We start from the raw sequence: 22,396 nt of genomic DNA, 5'->3' as shown, positions 1-22,396 counted from the left end.
TGGGAAGCACAAAGTCCCCCAGTGGGTCACTGGGAGGGATGGTAAGAAGGGCTACTCCTACTTCCACCCCTTGGTCCCAGGATGTGTATTCATGTGTATATTGGACCCAGCACTGTATAAAGCCCTCTGATTTAATTCATACACTATTCCATTGTCCTGTATGTCCACCTTGTCTCCAGTACCATTTCGATTACAGTAGGTTTATAATAAATCTTGAATTCAGATAATGACCCCTAACTTCTTTTTTTTTTCCAAAATTGTTTTGGCTCTTCTAGTTCTTTTGCCTTTTCATATAAATTTTAGAATCAACTTGTTTATTTCTATAAAAATTTCTTTTGAGATTTGGAATGAAATTGTGTAGAATCCATAGATCAGCTTGAGGAGATTTGATAACAAAATTGAGCCTTCCAAATCATCATGGTGTACCTCTCAGTTAATTTAGGTTTTAAATCTCTCAGCAGTGTTTGTAGCTTTAAGTATAAAGATTCTGCACAAGTTTTGGAGATTTAGATCTAAGTAGTTCATGTTTTTGGTGCTATTGTAAATGGTGGTAGTTTTCCCTATAGATCTTGTGCATTTCTTTTATTTTTTTGTCATAGGTATTTAATATATTTTATTTTGTTGTAAATGGAATTTATTTTCTAAATAGTTATTGCTGATCTAAAGTAGGAATGTCTTTCAGCTCAGATCATATCTCTCCCCTTCTTGAAAATACTCATTTGATTCTTTACTCATAGAGGAATCTTTATTCATACAGAATACGGAATGATTCTGAGCTTGTAGTTCAAAGAGTTCCTTAGTTTATCAAGTAACTTTTTCCAGCTTCATCTATCATTGTCCTTCCCTCAAATACTTTTAGTTCCTGATACACCTTTAAGCAGTATCGTGAGATGTAATCATTGGCAGTTTTTCAGCACTTAAGTGATACAGTACTATATACCACTATTGGGCTCGAAAAATATGTTGAATGGGTTTACAGAGCATAGTGAAACCCAGAAAAATACTATAAATTTGCCTAACCCATGGGTTTCTGGGAAACAGTGGTCTCAGAGAGATTGGCTCCTATAATAATCACTACTGAATTGCTTTTTTTAATACAAAGGCTTTAGGCTACTAAGGCAAAGAGGCAGGGTGGTAAAAGCTGTAGATGCTGCAAGTTTCTACAGATGCTAAAGGAACAATTTTAGTATATATTGTGAGAAGGACTTTAAGTCATTCCGTCCTCTGTCATTAATGAGTGAAATTTATTAAGATTTATAAACTTGTTTTCCTTGGGGTTTAGATGCCCTAGAATATTTTTATTGATTGATTAGGTAATGAATTCTGGTTTGTTTCAAGTACATTCATCAAAGGATAGTAGCTTTGGTATGGATTATTATTATTTTTAAAATTTTTTTGTGGTACGTGGGCCTCTCACCGCCGTGGCCTCTCCTGTTGCGGAGCACAGGCTCCGGACGCCCAGGCCCAGCGGCCATGTCCCACGGGCCCAGCCGCTCCGCGGCATGCGGGATCCTCCCGGACCGGGGCACGAACCCGCGTACCCTGCATCGGCAGGCGGACTCTCAACCACTGCGCCACCAGGGAAGCCCTGGATTATTTTTTAATGGCTTTTTTCCAACCAGTATTTGGCAACAGAGGTGGCAGTAGGAGACCTGGGTTGTTTTATTGAATGATTAGCTGTGGCCAGTTCCTTTTCTGCCCTCAGATTTTTCAGTGTGCAAATGTGGAGTTTGTGCTAGATCATTATAAGGGAACTTTATAATTTTGGAATCCATGATCATGTTGGGATTAAATTTATAGTTGGTGTTTATTTATTTATTTTTTGGCCATGCCTTGCAGCCTGCAGGATCCCAGCTCCCCAATTAGGGGAGCGAACCCGGGCCCTTGGCAACGAAAGCAAGAAGTTCCAACCACTGGACCGCTGGGGAATTCCCTATAGTTTTTAAAGACAAATGTTGCCCAGTAGAGAGAGCTCTGCTCTATTTGAATGTCCTCAATCTTGAGAAATATATTTTTCATGCAAGAGTGTATAAACTATATTTGAACAATTTATATAGGAATAATAAAGCAAACACGTAACTACCCACAATTTATTTCTTCTCTAGAGAGATCATCAATGTCCTGACCTCATTTGTTAATGTGTTAATCATTTCCTTGCTTTTCTTTATTGTTTTTAACACTTAGATTTGTATCCTTAAACAATATACTATTTTTGTTTGAAACATTGTTCTTTGTTTTGAAATTTATATTAAAGATATCAAAGAGTGTCTGTTCTCTGACTTATTCTTTTGTTGCTCATGATTTTTGAGATTTCATCCATGTTGGTGTGTTTAATTATAGTCGTGGAATTTCCTCAGCTATATTATGTTCTATTATATTGATATAATCTCTGTAATCTGTCTCTTCTGACAGTAGAGATTTGGGTTGCTTTGAGTTTTTTGCTATTATAAACAATGCTGCCATCAACATTTATGAACATGTATCCTTTGCACATGTGTGTTTCTTTAGGTTACCCAGAGTTACCGAGGAATAGAATTAGTATACAGGATATGGGTATGTTCATACATGCATGTTCAACTTCACTAGGTCATGCCAGCTGTTTTCTGTAGTGAATATGCAAATTTTTATTTCAGTAGTAGAAAATATTTGATATTGGCTGACTCTACCTTTTGCCGATCTGTGAAATGATCTTTTATTGTGATGTTATTTTGAATTTCCTTGATTGCTAATGAGATTAAGTATCTTTTTTTTTAATTGAAGTATAGTTGATTTACAATATTGTGTTAGTATCAGGTGTACAACAAAATGACTTGGTTTCATATATTCTTTATTTTTTGATTCTTTTCCATTATAGGTTATTTCAAGGTATTGAATGTAGTTCCCTGTCCTATACAGTAAATCCCTGTTGTTTATTTTGTACATGATCGTGTGTATCTGTTAATCCTACACTCCTAATTTATCCTCCCCCACCCCGAGATTAAGTATCTTGTTATATGTTTATTCATCATTCCTGATTCCACACCTGGAAGTGCCTGCCTCATGTCTTTGTCTTCTCTATAGGATTTTTATTTCTTATAAATCCTTAGCAGTTTTTAAAAATATTCTGGATATTAATCCTTTGTCAATTATATAGATTACAAAATCTCACTCTTTTTTCACCTTATGGTGTCTTGATGAACAGAAAAGTTTTTAATTGTGATGTAAGTGAATGTATCAGGCTTTTTTTTTTATACTGTGTGGTTTTTATGTCTTGCTTAAAAAAATTCCTTTATTGCCCAAGGTCAGAGAGATATTTTCTTATATTGTGCCCTGAGTTTTATGGTTTCGCCCATGATTCTTATTCATAGTGTGATTTTGGGATTGTTCTGGTTTTCTACTGCTGAAAAACAATTTACCCTAAACTTTAGTGGCTGAAAGCAGCCATTTTATTTAGCTCATGGTTTTTGTGTCAAGAATTTAGAAAAAGCTCAGCTGGCAGTTTGCCCCTTACCCACAAGGCATTAGTTGGACTAGAAAATTCACTTCCAAGATGGCTTCTTTCTCTGCTCACAATAGTGGTGTCTTTGTGCTTCCTGGCTCCCTTCTCTTTCTACATGAGCTTTTATCCTCTAGGGCATCTCCCATGGCTTGTGCTCCTTGCAGCATGATGGGCTTAGGGTAGTTGCTATTCTTATGGAGTTGTTGGCTTCTAAGAGGTATGTTCCAAGAATGAACATCCCAAGAGCAAGTATTTACAATAGGCAAGAAGAGGAAACTGCCAGGCAGCTAAGATCTATGCCTGAGTTGGCAAAGTGTCACTTCTGCTTATTCTGTTTATTCAGAAGAATCACAGAGCTCACTCACGTTCAAAGGAGTAGAGAAATAATCTCCTCCTGTTGATGGGGAGTGTTAAAGTCACATTGTGGAAGAGGCAGAAAGAATGGGAGATATTGTCGTGGCCATCCTTGAAAAATACAATCTGACCACAATAACATTCGTTTGCAAACTATATTTACCCCCTTCCTCAAGACTCCCAGAATTCATCATGTTATGGCATCACATACCGGAATCAGTAGCCCATACATTGCACTTCTAAAATGCAGTTGAGGGACTTCCCTGGTGGTTCAGTGGTTAAGAATCCTCCTGCCAATGCAGGGGACACAGGTTCGAGCCCTGGTCCGGGAAGATCCCACATGCTGTGGAGCAACTAAGCCCATGTGCCACAACTAATGAGCCTGTGCTCTAGAGCCCGCAAGCTACAACTACTGAGCCCACGCCCCACAACTACTGAAGCCCGCGCACCTAGAGCCTGTGCTCCACAACAAAGAGAAGCCACTACAATGAGAAGCCGGCGCACTGCAATGAAGAGTAGCCCCCACTTGCTGCAACTAGAGAAAGCCCGCATGCAGCAACGAAGACCCAATGCAGCCAAAAATGAATAAATAAATAAGCTTAATAAATTAGGAGGAAACCATTTGATACCTAAAAAAAAAAAAAAAAGTAAATTAAAAAAAATGCAGTTGAACATATGTCTGCCATTCCTTGATTAGGTCACAGTTCTGCTTCCTGGTAGTGATTCTGTGTGGTTCCTGCCTACACCCTTGTGCTCTTAGCTCTAATTTCTGAGTCATTCTGGCCCATGACTGCAGCGGAAAGCTTTCTCAGATGCTTCCTGCTTATAGAAGCTTGAGATTCTTGACTGTTCTTTTAATTTTGAATTGTTTCTTTTTTAGTCCAAGTGGCTGGTGATTTTGTTAGTACTATTATCTTTAAAATGCTGTGGCTTTTCTATGAATTTCATTGTGCTTTAATCCATTAGACAAAAGTCACACCCATAAATCTCTTTGAGACAGACTCTCCCCTGCCTTGGGCTGTTATAAGTCTGCTGTGGTACAACGCTCTTTTCTTAAAGTACTGCTTTTATAAGGTACTACCTTAAATCTTCCTGAAGTTATAGCAAAAGTTTTATAGCCACACACTTGTGACTACTCTGAGACAGTAGTTTACTAGAAACATCTTGAATTTGATATTTGTTGTAAGACCATTTTTACTTTGAGAACCTTTTGCTGGGAGAGATTAAGGATGAGAAATAGCTTTGTTTTCTAATCATTCAAGTCACGACTCTTTTATATTGCCTCTAAATTCTGCTTAAAAACGAAAAAGTTCCTTCTTCAGTTTCTTTCTCTCTGTCTATATCTTTTTATCAAGGCTAAAAGAAACAAGTCGGCATTTTGAACATTCATCCTGGGAAACTCCTTAGATCCACCTTTTGTATCTTCCTTGTTACCGAAGGTGCCAGTTTTAACTGAACTTTATGCCACTACGTAACATGGGTCTTTCTCTGTCTTCCAATAACAGCTTCCTCGCTGTTCTTCCAGCCTCCACTAACAAGTCTCTCTGAGCTCCTTCAGACCTCCACTCACTGCCTGGCCCTGATGCCACACACTTCTGTTCTGGTTATCTATTGTTGTGTAACGAAGCTATGCCCAAACCTAGTGGCTTAAAACAATCATTGTAACTTTTACGTAATTTTGTGGGTTGGGAATTTGGAAGGACTTAGCTGGACATCAGCTGAGGCTGCTGAGGCTGAGGAGTCCACCTCCATGATAACTTCTTCATCCACAAGTCTGGAACTTTGGTGCTCCTTGACCTCAATTTCTTTCCACGCAGGGTCTCATCTAGGGCCTCTTCCTGTTGCTTAGGCATCTCACAGCATGCTGGGCTCAGGGTGGTCGCGCTTCTTACATGATGACTGGTTTTCAAGAGGGAGCTTTGCAAGAATGAATGATACAAGGGCAAGAGTTCCAAGAGGCAGGAAGAAAGTTTCAGGCTAGTTAAAGGCTAGTGCCCAGAACTGCCACACTGTCACTTCTGCCGTCTTCTATTTATCAAATCAGTTAGAGAGGGCTCACCCTAACTCGGATACACTCTACCTCTTGTTGGGGTAGTGGCAAGATCACATTGCAGAAGCACGTGTAGGTGGGAGGTAATGTTGCAAAACATCTTTGGAAGTGCACTCTGCCACAGGGATGCAGACTGTTCCCAAATGGATAACCAGTTGGATCAGAATTCTTTATTGAACAGTCTGTACTTTTTCATTGATCTGTAATGTCTGTTCTGTCATAAATCAGGTTTGTAAACATGTGTGTATTTGTTTTAGATTGCCTGTTTTTACTCGTGCTTTACAACTGGGGGCCATTCTGCAGGGGACAATATTTGGAGACATTTTTGGTTGTTACGCTTGGGAGAACATGCTGCTAGCATCTAGTGGATCTGCACAATGTGCAGAACTGCCTCCCACGACAAAGAATTATACAGCCCAAATGTCAATAATTCTGAGTTGAGGGCTTCCCTGGTGGCGCAGTGGTTGAGAATCTGCCTGCCAATGCAGGGGACACGGGTTCGAGCCCTGGTCCGGGAAGATCCCACATGCCGCGAAGCAACTACTCCCGTGAGCCACAACTACTGAGCCTGCGCGTCTGGATCCTGTGCTCCGCAACAGGAGAGGCCACGATAGTGAGAGGCCTGTGCACCGCGATGAAGAGTGGCCCCCGCTTGCCGCAACTAGAGAAAGCCCTTGCACAGAAACGAAGACCCAACACAGCCAAAAATAAATAAATAAAAATAAATAAAGGAATTCCCTTAAAAAAAAGAAAAAAAAATTATGAGTTGAGAAATCATGGTCCGTGCCACCAGTATCATCCTACCGTATTATCTTAGTTAGCTTAATAGCTGGTACAGTAAGTCACCTCACTTTGCTTTTCTTCTTTAAGAATGTCTTGATTATATTTGGTCCCTTGCATTTCCGTATAAATTTTAGAATCAGTTTATCATGTGTCATGGAAAACTTTATATTTTGACTGGAATTTCGTTGTAACTATATATCTTCATGATGGAAATTGACATTTTATGATATTGAATCTTCTTATTCACTAACATGATATCTCTATCAATTTAGTTCTTTGATGCCTTTTAATAAAACTTTATAATTTTCTTATTAAAGGGCTTGCAAATCTTTTGTGCAAGATTTGCTCTCTTGACCAGGTAGCTGCTGGGCTTTTAATAAGTTGTGTTCCTCTTTTGGGCCTTAATTCCCCTAAGTGAAAAATGTGACATTTGGAATAGAGATGACACGATTAAAATGTTAGAAATTGAAAACTGTCAATGTACAAAATACAGGTGGTCCTCTAGAGGGAGCTCTTCTGCATTTCATCTCAGGTCGGGTTGACAGTCGGCTGTGAAGATACCACCTCAGTACTGACAGCTGCAGATGTTATAGCACAGACCTCATCTTATCAGGGCAGAGGAAGAAAGTGACTCCCTAGTATCTCATCAATCACAGTTCTCCACATAAGAAATTCTGCTTTGATCTTTGGAAGATATTACTTGTTTCTGGGTATGGGAATACAAGAAATATATTTTGAACCTAGGAGGAAATTTATAGATCATCCAATTTAATCCCTTCATTTAACAAGTAAAAAAGCTATGATTTACATAGAGATGCTTTCTCTTTCCAAAGGATAAACAGCTTGTGAGAGAGCCAAGGCTGGAACTCAGGTCCATACTTTTCACACTATAGTTGAAGGAATGGGGAAAAGAAGTAAGCAGTGGGTATTAGTGATGGGGTGGGGGTAGGGATTATGTTTAATTTTTAAAGGATTGAGAGGTGGGTTGTTCTGTGAATTCCCAAAATTATATGCAATATTGTATATGTGAATGTGAAGAGTGTATGTGTGTATGCGAGTGAGTGTGTATGTGTGTGCATACACATGCTATACTTTGGCTGGAAATAGGACTTTTGCTGTGATTGTTGGCTTCTAAGAAATAGGATTGGACGTTGGTAAGCCAGCCTTTATTTACAAAGTAGAATAACTTTCACTGACTTTAGAGATGCATTTAATTTATAGTTTGGAATCATTTGGAAATAACTGCATTGGTAACTTGAATACCAGAAATTTAAACTATCTTTCAGTTTATTTATCCTTAAGTTGATTTAATGATTTCAAGACCTCTTTTTTTTCTTACTGACTCAAAACTGACTTTTCAAGTAAAGTGCAGTTATTGGATGTTCTTTTCAGAGAAGATAAAGCTGAACTTCTCTCTGTTAGTCATCCTTTTTGAAGTCTATTGTGACTGTTTTTGAAAGGTTTCTCCATAGTTCTCTTATTATTTATGATTCTTCTGATTCAGCTCAATACGAACTTGTAAACAGTAGACATTTTAAAATTCTTTATTTCTGCAGTTGCCTTATGAATAAGATCTTTATAGTTTATTTGGATTATTTTTTTGTGGATATCATGGACAAGATTTTAAGCCTTTATTTCGGCTTAAATAAATAAAAAATGAAGATAAAAAGTCATTACCTACTAACTTCTATGTCTACTTTTTAATTGATTTTATTTTATTTTTGGCTGCATTGGCTCTTAGTTGCTGCACTCAGGATCTTTGTTGTGGCATGTGAGATCTTTCATTGCGGTGCATGGGCTCTCAGCTGTGGTGTGCGGGCATCTCTCTAGTTGTGGTGTGTGGGGTCAGTAGTTGCAGTGCGTGGGCTCTCTAGTTGTGGCGTGAGGGTTCTGTAGTTGCAGCATGCAGACTCTCTAGTTGTGGCTTGTGTGCCTCAGTAGTTGTGGTGTGAGGGCTCAGTTGCCCCGCAGCATGTGGAATCTTAGTTCCCCGACCAGGGATCGAACTCACATCCCCTGCATTGGAAGGCAGATTCTTAACCACTGGACCACCAGGGAAGTCCCTATGTCAGCTTTAAGAACTACAGTTCTTGGGCTTCCCTGGTGGCGCAGTGGTTGACAGTCTGCCTGCCGATGTAGGGGACACGGGTTTGCGCCCCCGTCTGGGAAGGTCCCACATGCCGCGGAGCGGCTGGGCCCATGAGCCATAGCCGCTGAGCCACGGCCGCTGAGCCTGCGCGTCCGGAGCCTGTGCTCCGCGACGGGAGAGGCCCCAATAGTGAGAGGCCTGTGTACCGCAAAAAAAAAAAAAAAAAAAAAAAAAAGAACTAGAGTTCTTGCATTGCTTTTTCAGTGCAATGCAATATGTCCTTCTCTAGCAAGCTAACAGAAAAAGATGCTCTGAGAAAAATATGTATTTAATTGCCTCTATTGTTCTTTAGACTTCCATGTATTCATCCAAGGAGTGATGATGTTGATTCCCAGGGGGAATAAAAACAGAAAGGAGTATGAAAGGGCAGAGTAAGGATATTGGGAAGCTTTATATCTCCTCCAAGATGGATTTTTAGACTGAAGCTTCAGTCTCATTGTGAGGTGTTGGATATTCAAGGAAAGGAGGATTAATCTTTATTAGAAATAGTTATGAAAATGAATTTTAGGCCAAATGATTTTTGTGCTAATGTTACTTTCCTCAACAAGTGTTACTGAAGATTTATCTGTCAATAATTTCCATTTGCATACTTGCCACCTAAAAATTTCAGCAGGAGTTATGAGACAGTAAGGGTTTTGAGCTGGGTGAAAGAAATGGCTTACCCTAACATCCCATTAAGAGCATGTTTAATCATGAAAATCAAGTGACAGACCAAGGTTTATTTATTTAAAAATGCGTCACATGTTTGACTCCTGTTTTTCTTCATAAATGTTACTTAATGGGCGTAATGAATGGATGTTTTTATTTAAAAAATTAAAAAAAATTTTTTTTCCTTCTTTAACATCTTTATTAGAGTATAATTGCTTTAAAATGGTGTGTTAGTTTCTGCTGTATAACAACGTGAATCAGCTATATATATACATATATCCCCATATTTCCTCCCTCTTTCATCTCCCTCCCACCCTCCCTATCCCACCCCTCTAGGTGGACACAGAGCACTGAGCTGATCTCCCTGTGCTATGCGGCTGCTTCCAACTAGCTATCTATTTTACATTTGGTAGTGTATATATGTCATGTCACTCTCTCACTTCGTCCCAGCTTACCCTTCCCCCCACTGTGTCAAGTCCATTCTCTATGTCTGTGTCTTTATTCCTGTCCTGCCCTTAGGTTCTTCAGAACCCTGTTTTTTTTTTTTTTTTTTTTTTTTAGATTCCATATATATGTGTTAGCATATGGTACTTGTTTTTCTCTTTCTGACTTACTTCACTCTGCATGACAGTCTCTAGGTCCATCCACTTCACTACAAATAACTCAATTTCGTTTCCTTTTATGGCTGAGTAATATTCCATTGTATATACATGCCACATCTTCTTTATCCATTCATCTGTCGATGGACACTTAGGTTGCTTCCATGTCCTGGCTATTGTAAATAGAGCTGCAATGAACATTGTGGTACATGACTGTTTGTGAATTATGGTTTTCTCAGGGTATATGCCCACTAGTGGCATTGCTGGGTCGTATGGTAGTTCTATTTGTAGTTTTTTAAGGAACCTCCATACTGTTCTCCATAGTGGCTGTATCAATTTACATTCCCACCAACAGTGCAAGAGGATTCCCCTTTCTCCACACCCTCTCCAGCATTTATTGTTTGTAGATTTTTTCATGATGGCCATTTTGACCGGTGTGAGATGATGCCTCATTGTAGTTTTGATTTGCATTTCTCTAATGATTAGTGATGTTGAGCATCCTTTCATGTGTTTGTTGGCAATCTGTATATCTTCTTTGGAGAAATCTCTATTTAGGTCTTCTGCCCATTTTTGGATTGGGTTGTTTGTTTTTTTGATACTGAGCTGCAGGAGCTGCTTGTATATTTTGGAAATTAATCCTTTGTTGCTTCATTTGCAAATATTTTTTCCCATTCTGAGGGTTGTCTTTTGGTCTTGTTTATGGTTTCCTTTGCTGTGCAAAAGCTTTGAAGTTTCATTAGGTCCCTTTTTGTTTTTATTTCCATTTCTCTAGGAGGTGGGTCAAAAAGGATCTTGCTGTGATTTATGTCATAAAGTATTCTGCCTATGTTTTCCTCTAAGAGTTTGATAGTTTCTGGCCTTACATTTAGGTCTTTAATCCATTTTGAGTTTATTTTTGTGTATGGTGTTAGGGAGTGTTCTAGTTTCATTCTTTTGCACGTAGCTATCCAGTTTTCCCAGCACCTCTTATAGAAGAGGCTGTCTTTTCCATTGTATATTCTTGCCTCCTTATCAAAGATAAGGTGACCATATGTGCGTGGGTTTATCTCTGGGCTTTCTATCCTGTTCCATTGATCTATATTTCTGTTTTTCTGCCAATACCATATATCTTGATTACTATAGCTTTGTAGTATAGTCTGAAGTCAGGGAGCCTGATTCCTCCAGCTCCATTTTTCTTTCTCAAGATTGCTTTGGCTCTTCGGGGTCTTTAGTGTTTCCATACAAACTGTGAAATATTTTGTTCTAGTTCTGTGAAAAATGCCATTGGTAATTTGATAGGGATTGCATTGAATCTGTAGATTGCTTTGGATAGTATAGTTATTTTCACAATGTTGATTCTTCCAACCCAAGGACATGGTACATCTCTCCATCTGTTTGTATCATCTTTAATTTCTTTCATCAGTGTCTTACAGTTTTCTGCAGACAGATCTTTTGTCTCCTTAGGTAGGTTTATTCCTAGATATTTTATTCTTTTTGTTGCAGTGGTAAATGGGAGTGTTTGCTAAATTTCTCTTTCAAAAGTTTTATCATTAATTTATAGGAATGCAAGAGATTTCTGTGCATTAATTTTGTATCCTGCTACCCTACCAAATTCATTGATTAGCTCTAGTAGATTTCTGGTAGCATCTTTAGGATTCTCTATGTGTAATATCATGTCATCTGCAAAGAGTGACAGTTTTAATTCTTCTTTTCTGATTTGGATTCCTTTTCTTTCTTTTTCCTCTCTGATTGCTGTGGCTAAAACTTCCAAAACTATGTTGAATAATAGTGGTGAGAGTGGGCAACCTTGTCTTGTTCTTGATCTTAGTGGGAATGGTTTCAGTTTTTCACCATTGAGAACGATGTTGGCTGTGGGTTTGTCATATATGGCCTTTATTGTATTGAAGTAACTTCCCTCTATGCCTACTTTCTGGAGGGTTTTTATCATAACTGGGTGTTGGCTTTGTCGAAAGCTTTTTCTGCATCTATTGAGATGATCAGATGGTTTTTCTCCTTCAATTTGTTAGTATGGTTTATCACATTGATTGATTTGCGTGTATTGAGAATGCTTACATTCCTGGGATAAACCCCACTTGATCATGGTATATGATCCTTTTAATGTGCTGTTTGATTCTGTTGGCTAGTATTCTGTTGAGGATTTTTGCATCTATGTTCATCAGTGATATTGGCCTGTAGTTTTCTTTTTTTGTGACATCTTTGCTTGGTTCTGGTATCAGGGTGATGGTGGCCTCGAAGAATCAGTTTGGGAGTGTTCCTCCCTCTGCCATATTTAGGAAGACCTTGAGAAGGATAGGTGTTAGCTCTTCTCTAAATGTTTGATATTATTCTGAAGTGAAGCCATCTGGTCCTGGGCTTTTGTTTGTTGCAAGATTTTTAATCACAGTTTCAATTTTAGTGGTTCTGATTGGTCCGTATATATTTTCTATTTCTTCCTGGTTCAGTCTCAGAAGGTTGTGCTCTTCTAAGAACTTGTCCATTTCTTCCAGTTTGTGCATTTTATTGGCATATAGTAATTTATTGGCTTGTAATAATCTCTCATGGTCCTTTGTATTTCTGCAGTGTCAGTTGTTACTTCTCCTTTTTTATTTCTAATCCTATTGATTTGAGTCTTCTCCCTTTTTTCATGATGGCTAATGGCTTATCAATTTTTTTAATGTGCTCAAAGAACCAGCTTTTAGTTTTATTGATCTTTACTATTGTTTCCTTCATTTCTTTTTCATTTGTTTCTGATCTGACCTTTATGCTTTCTTTCCTTCTGCTAACTTTGGAGTTTTTTTGTTCTTCTTTCTCTAACTGCTTTAGGTATAAGGTTAGGTTGTTTATTTGAGTTGTTTCTTGCTTCTTGAGGTAAGAGTGTATTGCTATCAACTTCCCTCTTAGAACTGCTTTTGCTCCATCCCATAGGTTTTGGGTCGTCGTGTTTTTGTTGTCATTTGTTTCTAGGAATTTTTTGATTTCCTCTTTGATTTCTTCAGTGATCTCTTGGTTATTAAGTAGTGTATTGTTTAGCCTCCATGTGTTTGTGTTTTTTACGGAATTTTTCCTGTAATTGATATCTAGTCTTATAGCATTGTCATCAGAAAAGATACTTGATATGATTTCAATTTCCTTAAATTTACCAAGGCTTTTTTGTGACCCAAGATATGATCTCTCCTGGAGAATGTTCCATGAGCACTTGATAAGAAAGTGTAATCTGCTGTTTTTGGATGGAATGTCCTATAAATATCGGTTAAGTCCATCTGTTTAATGTATGATTTAAAGCTTGTGTTTTTTATTTTTTTTCATTTTGGATGATCTGTCCATTGGTGAAAGTGGGGTGTTAAAGTCCCCTCTTCCTATTGTGTTATTGTCGATTTCCCCTTTTATAGCTGTTAGCATTTGCCTTATGTATTGAGATGCTCCTATGTTGGGTGCATAAATATTTACAATTGTTATATCTTCTTCTTGGATTGATCCCTTGATCATTTGTCTCTTGTACTTCTTTGTCTCTTGTACTAGTCTTTATTTTAAAGGCTGTTTTGTCTGGTATGAGAATTGCTACCCAGCTTTCTTTTGATTTACATTTGCATGGAATATCTTTCCATCCCCTCACTTTCAGTCTGTATGTGTCCCTAGGTCTGAAGTGGGTCTCTTGTAGACAACATATTTATGAGTCTTGTTTTTGTATCTATTCAGGCAGTCTGTGTCTTTTGGTTGGAGCATTTAATCCATTTACATTTAAGGTAATTATCAATATGTATGTTCCTATTACCATTTTCTTAATTGTTTTGGGTTTGTTATTGTAGGTCTTTTCCTTCTCTTGTGTTTCCTGCCTAGAGAAGTTCCTTTAGCATTTGTCGTAAAGCTGGTTTGGTGTTGCTGAATTCTCTTAGCTTCTGATTGTTTGTAAAGGTTTTAATTTCTCCATCAAACCTGAATGAGATCCTTGCTGAGTAGAGTAATCTTAGTTGTAGGTTTTTCCCTTTCATCACTTTAATTATGTCCTGCTACTCCCTTCTGGCTTGCAGAGTATCTGCTGAAGGATCAGCTGTTAGCCTTATGGGGATTCCCTTGTATGTTATTTGTTACTTTTCCCTTGCTGCCTTTTTTTTTTTTTTTTCCTTGCGATACGTGGGCCTTTCACTGTTGTGGCCTCTCCCATTGCGGAGCACAGGCTCCAGACACGCAGGCTCAGTGGCCATGGCTCACAGGCCCAGCCGCTCCACGGCGTGTGGGATCCTCCTGGACCAGGGCACGAACCTGTGTCCCCTGCATCGGCAGGCGGACTCTCAACCACTGTGCCACCAGGGAAGCCCCCTTCCTTGCTGCTTTAATATATTTTTTTTGTATTTAATTTTTGATAGCTTGATGAGTATGTGTCTTGGCTTATTTCTCCTTGGATTTATCCTGTATGGGACTGTCTGTGCTTCCTGGACTTGATTGACTATTTCCTTTCCCATGTTAAGGAAGTTTTCAATTTTAATCTCTTCAAATATTTTCTCAGTCACTTTTTTTTCCTCTTCTTCTTCTGGGACCCCTAAAATTCGAATGTTGGTGCGTTTAATGTTGTCCCAGAGGTCTCTGAGATGGTCCTGAATTCTTTTCATTCTTTTTTCTTTATTTTGCTCTGCGGTAATTATTTCCACTATTTTATCTTCCAGGTCACTTATCCGTTCTTCTGCCTCAGTTATTCTGCTGTTGATTCTTTCTAGAGAATTTTTAATTTCATTTATTGTGTTGTTCATCATTGTTTGTTTGCTCTTTAGTTCTTCTAGTTTCTTGTTAAACGTTTCTTGTATTTTCTCCGTTATATTTCCAAGATTTTGGATCATCTTTACTCTCATTACTCTGAATTCTTTTTCAGGTAGACTGCCTATTTCCTCTTCATTTGTTTTGTCTGGTGGGTTTTTGCCTTGCTCCTTCATCTGGAGCATCTGTGTATTTCTCTGTCTTCTCATTTTGCTTAACTCACTGTGTTTGGGGTCTCCTTTTTGTAGCCTGCAGGTTCGTAGTTCCCGTTGTTTTTGGTGTCTGCTCCCATTGGGTAAGGTTGGTTCAGTGGGTTGTGTAGGCTTCCTGGTGGAGGAGACTGGTGCCTGTGTTTTTGTGGACACAGCTGGATCTTGTCTTTCTGGTGGGCAGGACCACGTCCAGTGGTGTGTTTTGGGGTGCCTGTGAATTTATTATGATTTTAGGCAGCCTCTCTGCTCATGGGTGGGGTTGTGTTCCTGTCTTGCTAGTTGTTTGGCAGAGGGTGTCCTGCACTGTAGCTTGCTGGTTGTTGAGTGGAGCTGGGTCTTAGCGTTGTGATGGAGATCTCTGGGAGAGCTTTCGCTGTTTGATACTACATGGGGCCAGGAGGTCTCTGGTGGACCAATGTACTGAGCTTGGCTCTCCCACCTCAGAGGCTCAGGCCTGACACCTGGCTAGAGCACCAAGACCCTGTCAGCCACACGGCTCCAGGAGTCATCGTAATGACAGCCCTTCACTGCCCCACAGCAGACTCAGCAGCCGTACAGACAGTGCGCTTCAAATTGCCAATCTGGCAGACTGCCTGCAGAATCATTCCTCCTCCTCCTCGTCTGCCTTGGGGGGAGCTGGCGCAGCCAACCTGGCCAAGAAGACGAGGAAAAGGTGTGGGGTCTGCGTGCCCTGCAAGAGGCTCATCAGCTGTGGCCGAATGAATGCTTTTAAAAAATCATACATTGTTGGGTACTATTAGCCGTGTGTAATGATTTAAGTACGAATTCATTACCTGAAGTTTGGAATTATATAAACTCTCAAGGATAAAAGAAGTGGGGACTATTGTTAAAATATCTGTGTTTCCCACTGACTGCAATAATATTTTCTTCTTGGTTTTTAGATTTCCTCCTTCCTCACCCCTGAGACCATATCCAAAGAGGCCCCCATATCAAAAGGATGTTATTAAATTTCCAGAATGGGATGATCCCCTACCAGGCACTTCACAAGAGAATATCCCAGTGAGGCCAGTTGTGATGGTAAGTGCCATTATAGAAGCTGGAGGACTAGCAGAGGGAAAGATAAGAAATAGTCTGTGAACCATCAGGCTTAGTCCAGTTTTTCTTTCGATCCCTTGGAAACAGTGGTCTGAAAGCACTTTAAAACAATATCATATCCGTTGATAGCTGAGAGACTAGTAACACAGGAAGATTGGCTTTTGCATTTTTTCACTCTTGCCTATGGACACTGTGACTGAATATATGGTAGCTGTTTTCATATGTTTAGACTGAGCAGTTTTCTCTTAAAACTCCCTTCTAATTTCCTTTTCCTTTCTATTCTATAATTTTCCTCTTCTCCCTCTTTGTCTTCTCTTCCTGAACTTTTTTATAATTATTACCAGTTGAAAGTGTGAAGTTTGGGACATGGAAGATTGTGGAGTGAGTCCTGACACAATATGAACAAAGGTAGGTTCTGCTAGTTTTGGGAAACCTAAGCACATTGTAGAATAAACTACCTTTTTTGGGGTGTACTTCTTCCTTGAAATACCTCAGTAGAAAACTATTAAGATTGCCATAATGCTAAAAAATAAAATGCAGACAAATATTTTATACTGCAGTTTTTAAGAATTGTACTAACACCAATGTTTTAAGTTAATCTAGTCTTATAGGACTGGATGTCCAGTTCATACATTTGCAAAGATATGTTGTAAACATTTTTAGGCAATGTGATTGAAAGAAAAAAATTTTTTTAACAGAGGTTGTATTGTATCTCAGTTTGGAGAGAATAATTAAGCAGCTTAGGCTTTATCAAAAATAATTCAAGAAAAAGAGTGGCACCAGTGACAGAAGTGGGGACTCCGTATGAACTTGCAGATTAGTCAGGGACAGTGATGACTGTAGTTTTAAATATGTTTGATGAGAAAGGTGGGTTGTATTAAATGGAAGTATCTAACAGGCAGATGGAGATAAAAGCTCTGGAACTTAGATGAGAGGTCGTATTTGAAAGTCATTAACATTCATTCAGCAAAGATTTGTTGATTGTCTACTGTGTACCATGCATCCTGCCAGGTTCTACAGATGCAGCTGTATGTAATACAGTTTTTTCTCCAAAAGGGCTCATAGTCTAGTGAAGTATTCAATACGATGATAGATTATTAGAAAACAAAGTGGAACTACTCTGAAAGAGTGAGCACAAAGGGTATTTGAGGACTATTTAATTCAATACTAATGAGGAGAACATAATTAAGGTCTAGCTGATAGTTCCTGTACTTAAGAAAGTTAAAATATCAGCTCCATGAAATCAGGTTCATTTTTTTTAACATTTGTGTTTAAACACCTAATATGACCTCATCAGTAGAGTGGTTATTCAACAGACGTTTTTTCATTATAATGTCATCCAGTATTGTTTATACAAAAGAGGTAAAAATCCCATATTAAACTAATGTGTATTTATGTCATCGATATAATAACTTCCCTTTTTTGTTCTTTTTGGTTCTGTGAACCTTTAGGAAGACCAGCTGGTCATTAGCACACTTTTCATGCACCAATGAAGAAGACAGTGTCATCTCTCTTCTCTCTTCTGTTTTCAGTTTCTAATTTTTCATCAGCCCTGAAGTGGTGGTATACCAGTGTCTCAGATTCATCAAACATTTCCCCCACAGCTTGTCATGTCGCTGGTCGTCTGTATGTATATTTCTGATAATGTTGCTCTTGCCTTTTCTTGTACTTCCCTCTAAATCAAGTGGTGGAGGTTTGAGCTCCTCACTTGCTACAGTTCCTCTAAAGCTTGGGCTGTCCGGAGGAAGAGGACTGTCCAGAGGAAGAATGGCAGAGCAGGATCTGTTTCCCCGTTGGGCCTTATGCAGGTTTTAGGTTGATGAGGTTAGTAGTCAATAGAGAAACAGTCCACCTTTCTTATAGGACCTGAGCTCGTATTCATTTCTTCTATCTTACTTGTCCTCTTTGTATCTCTGCCTCCACTTTGCTTGTTCGTTTTTGTTTTTGTTCTGTCCTATCCTCTCTCTTGCCTAGCCATTTTATAAAATAAAATGAAGTGAGGCAAATAGAATGATTTGTTGTGTTTGCTGAGGGGCAGTGTAATGTGGAGAGGACAAGTGTGAGCTCTGGAGACAGACTGCTGGATTTGAATCTTGACTCCTTCATTTACTATCTGTGTGATCTTGTTTCTCTGTTTTATTCACCGTGTCTGTGTCTCAGTTTTCTTTTTGGTGAAAGTGGGATGAAAACACCCCCCTGGGGTAAGGTCATTATGAGAATCAAGTGACTTCCTATCTATAAAGTGTATAGAAGGTGCCTGACACACAGGTTTTCAGAAACTGTTAACTGCTATTGCTGTTATTAACAGAATTGTTCATAGGTAGAGACAAAAGAAAAAAAAATTACTCATAATATCATCCAGAGAGAATTAATATTAACATTTTTGTTGTGTTTTATTTTTTCCACGCATGTTTTTAACAACAAAATGAGATTGTGCTGTGCTGTTTTGGTAGCCTATATTCTTCACTTAGAACAGTGTATTGTGTCCATTTTTTCATGTTATTCAACATCATTTTTAATATCTGCATCATGTCTATAAAGGATTATGGTTTACTTATCCAGTTCTTTACTGTTAGATGTGTACCATGTTTTCAGCTTTTTCAGTATGTGTGTAAACAATGCAATGAACAGTATCTTTACAGATAAATAGTTGAGTATTTCTTTAAGATAACTTTTAGAAGTGAATTTGCTAGGCAAATGCAACAACTGATATTCCTGCCTTTAAAAGAGAACACCTAATTTGGATACTTTAAAAAAAAAAAGTCACAGATCCATGTGACCTTCAAGTTTCTTTTGTAGTTCAGTAATTCTCCAAAAACGAAACTAAAAACCACATCAAAAAACAACTGTCCAGTTCACTTTTTCCAATTAATAAGATTTTTCTATAATGACACTTCTGCAAAAAACTATTATAAAAGTCCTTTGTAGGTGATTTCTTATACGTTTTGCCTTTAAAAGTTCATAGTTCCTCACTGTCATTACCAAAAGGAAGTTTTAAGATTTCTGTCTAGTAGCCTAAATGTGAGAAGGGAGGTGCTAAGAATGTTGAAGCGCTAAAGCTATGTGACTTTGAGCAAATTACTTAACCTCTCTGGGCTTTAGTTTTTCTTCCCGGCCATCTCCAGCTGTCCTTGTGGAGCTCTTTTTTTTCCTGCCTTCTTCAGATGCCTAAGATCTGGGGCCTGCTATCTAACATTGTACTTAGTTGATCTTTCCTTATAAAAAACAGAGAATTCTTGAAAGTAATAGACTTTAATGTTATTTTAAACAATCACTTAATTTGGACAGTGTGTGAATTTGGATAGATACTCCTCAATGTTAATTAATTTGAATTAATGAAATTTTATTTTACTGCTACTTCACTGATTAGTTAGAACTCCCACAGGGAAAAATAGCTAATGTCATGCTTATTGCCATAGCTGTTTTGCAATTCTTGAATATTCATTTATGATATGACCTGATCTTTGAGTCATACTTTATTACTCTGCAGTCCATGCAAAGAAAGTTAATGTTTCAAATTATTATTTTAAAACAAGTTAAAAATAACCAAATCAAAGAAATTTCTCATAAACTCATACCTCTGTCTATTGAAATACTTATTCTCTCTCTTTCTTACTCTCCTCCCCCACCCTAATTAGAATTCTGAGATGTGGTACAAGCGTCACAGCATTGCTATTGGAGAGGTGCCGGCTTGCCGTCTTGTCCACCGCAGACAGCTGACAGAGGCCAATGTAGAAGAGTTATGGAAGACTATGACATTATCATAGTATGTGCATTTGCTATTAATGAGAACTTTAAGTATTTTTCTTTTTTTTTTCTGTTTTGCTTCACTACTACTCTCTGCATATTTAATTTTCTGAAACTGTGTATAAAACTCTCAAATTTGATTGCATTATTTGCAGCTGTGCTGCTTAGCAAACATAATTTAACTGAATTCTGGGAATTTTCTATTGTCATTTATATGCTAGTTAAGAATAGAACATTAAAAGTTCTTTTTTTTTTTTTGCCACTGGTCCAAAATTACCTAATGTTTAATTATTTTTATTTTTGTTTTTTTAAATTTAACTATAGTTGATTTACAATATTGTGTTAGTTTCAGGTGTACAGCTTCAGATTCTTTTCCATTATAGGTTATTACAAGATATTGAATATAGTTCCATGTGCTATGCAGTAAATCCTTGATGTTTATCTGTTTTATATATAGTGGTGTGTATCTCTTAATCCCATACTCCTAATTTATCCCTCCTCCTCCCCTTTACCCTTTGGTAACCATAAATTTGTTTCTATGTCTGTGAGTCTATTTCTGTTCTGTAAATAAGTTGATTTGTATTATTTTTTTAGATTCCACAGATAAGTGATATCATATAATATTTGTCTTTTTCTGTCTCACTCACTTCACTTAGTATGATAATCTGTAGGTCCATCATCCGTGTTGCTGCAGATGGCAATATTTCATTCTTTCTTATGGCTGAGTAATATTCCATTGTGTATATGTACCATATCTTTATCCATTCATCTGTCGATGGACACTTAGGTTGCTTGCATGTCTGGGCTATTGTAAATAGTGCTGCAGTGAACCTTGGGATGCATATATCTTTTTGAATTAGAGTTTTCATCTTTTCCGGATATATGCCCAGGAGTAGGATTGCTGGATCATATATGGTAGCTCTATTTTCAGTTTTTTAAGGAACTTCCAGACTGTTTTCCATAGTGGCTGCACCAATTTATATTCCCACTAACAGTGTAGGAGGGTTCCCTTTTCTCCACACCCTCTCCAGCATTTATTATTTGCAGACTTTCTGATGATAGCCATTCTGACCAGTGTGAGGTGGTAACTCATAGTTTTGATTTGTATTTCTCTAATAATTAGTGATGTAAAAGTCTTTAAACTTTCTAGTTACACTGAAATCTTAAGCTTAATGAAACATGTAGTGGAAAATTTGGTCTCCTAGATATTTGATGTACAATAGGTAATTAAAGTTAACAATGTCATAGCAAGATTTTTTTTTTAATTCTTATAAAGATGTACTCACAGCGGTTTCTCATCATTGGATAAGGTAGTTTTTGTTATTATAATATTTTACTTAGAAAGTCATTTTCTTGACATTCAGTGTGTTGTGTTTTTAAATTAGTGAAGTACTATGTTAATAACAAAATGATCTAAGTTTGTTTTATATATGCAATGTCTAACCTTTTTGCCCCACAAGGTGAAATGTGTGAAAACAGCACATTCTAAAGATTGATCTTTTACAGTGCCAGTTCTTGGGAAGATAATCATTTTTAAAAAGTAACTAATTAATTTAATCATTATTTATCTTTTTTAGTTTACAGAAAATCCTTGGCCTGGATTCCTTAGAAGAAGTTTTAGACGTTAATCTTGTCAACTCCAAGTTCATCATCCATAACGTATATAGTGTGAGCAACCAGGGAGTTGTTATCCTTGATGACAAGTCAAGTAAGTGCATAAAAGCCGTTTTGTTCCCGGTTGACCCAGTACATTGGCTGTACAGGTCCATCAGCTTCTATTTGACCCTTCCCTAAACCTTACATATGTTTACCCCCTCATTACGTATAGCCTTAGCTCACTTCCAGAGACCTTTAAACTAATTGTTTGGAGTCAGGAAATGTCATAGAAAGATGAATACCCAGGAGTGAAAGCTTCAGCAAGCTCCGTCCAGATGCTAGTTCAGTGTTAGCCACACAGGGCATTAAGTGGTTCTTTATCATCCCCAGAAAATCCCTGAGAAGTGAGTAAGTTTAATGCCTAACAGAAAGCTTGAGTCAGTTTTTACGTGGGTCCTGGGGTCTGACTGATTTTTTTAGAACTCTCACTGACCTTTTCATTATGGTGTCTCTGTGTCAGATTTTCTGGGATAGTCTTGGTTTATGTCATTTTTTTTTCCTTTTTAATAAAGGTAGCTTTCCGGGCTTTCCTGGCGGCACAGTGGTTGAGAGTCCGCCTGCCGATGCAGGGGACGCGGGTTCGTGCCCCGGTCAGGGAGGATCCCACATGCCGCGGAGCGGCTGGGCCCATGAGCCGTGGCCGCTGAGCCTGCGCGTCCGGAGCCTGTGCTCCGCAACGGGAGAGGCCGCAGCAGTGAGAGGCCCGCGTACCGCAAAAAAATAAATAAATAAAATAAAATAAAATAAAGGTATCTTTCCAGATGTTGAAGGTGCTTTAATTTTTTTATACTTTTTCCTCCAAGCCAGTTTACAAATTGGGAAAAAAGACATTTAGCAGCCACCTATCCTGGTTTTTGATTAGGAAAAATAAGGTCCTGGTAACTGTAGTGAGCCAGAATCCTCAAACTGATTTAAAAATTTTCTTCCTCTGGATAA

The 22,396-nt window shown here is 38.2% G+C and overlaps 1 protein-coding gene across 2 annotated transcripts in view; it reads left to right on the top strand.

Moving 5' to 3' along the window:
* DEPDC1B (DEP domain containing 1B) overlaps positions 1-22,396 on the top strand; it is a 101,006-nt gene that overhangs the window by 35,242 nt on the left and 43,368 nt on the right. For both annotated transcript variants that reach the window (XM_033852888.2, XM_033852887.2), the window contains exons 3-5: positions 15,904-16,039; positions 19,696-19,823; positions 21,382-21,512. In XM_033852888.2, the coding sequence (XP_033708779.1) occupies positions 15,904-16,039; positions 19,696-19,823; positions 21,382-21,512 (395 nt within the window). The remainder of the gene's footprint in view (positions 1-15,903; positions 16,040-19,695; positions 19,824-21,381; positions 21,513-22,396) is intronic.

This window comes from Tursiops truncatus, chromosome 3, assembly GCF_011762595.2.
Source record: "Tursiops truncatus isolate mTurTru1 chromosome 3, mTurTru1.mat.Y, whole genome shotgun sequence".
Taxonomy (NCBI): domain Eukaryota; kingdom Metazoa; phylum Chordata; class Mammalia; order Artiodactyla; family Delphinidae; genus Tursiops; species Tursiops truncatus.
The sequence above is the reverse complement of the archived record's forward strand: the minus strand, read 5'-3'. Positions and strand labels throughout refer to the sequence as shown.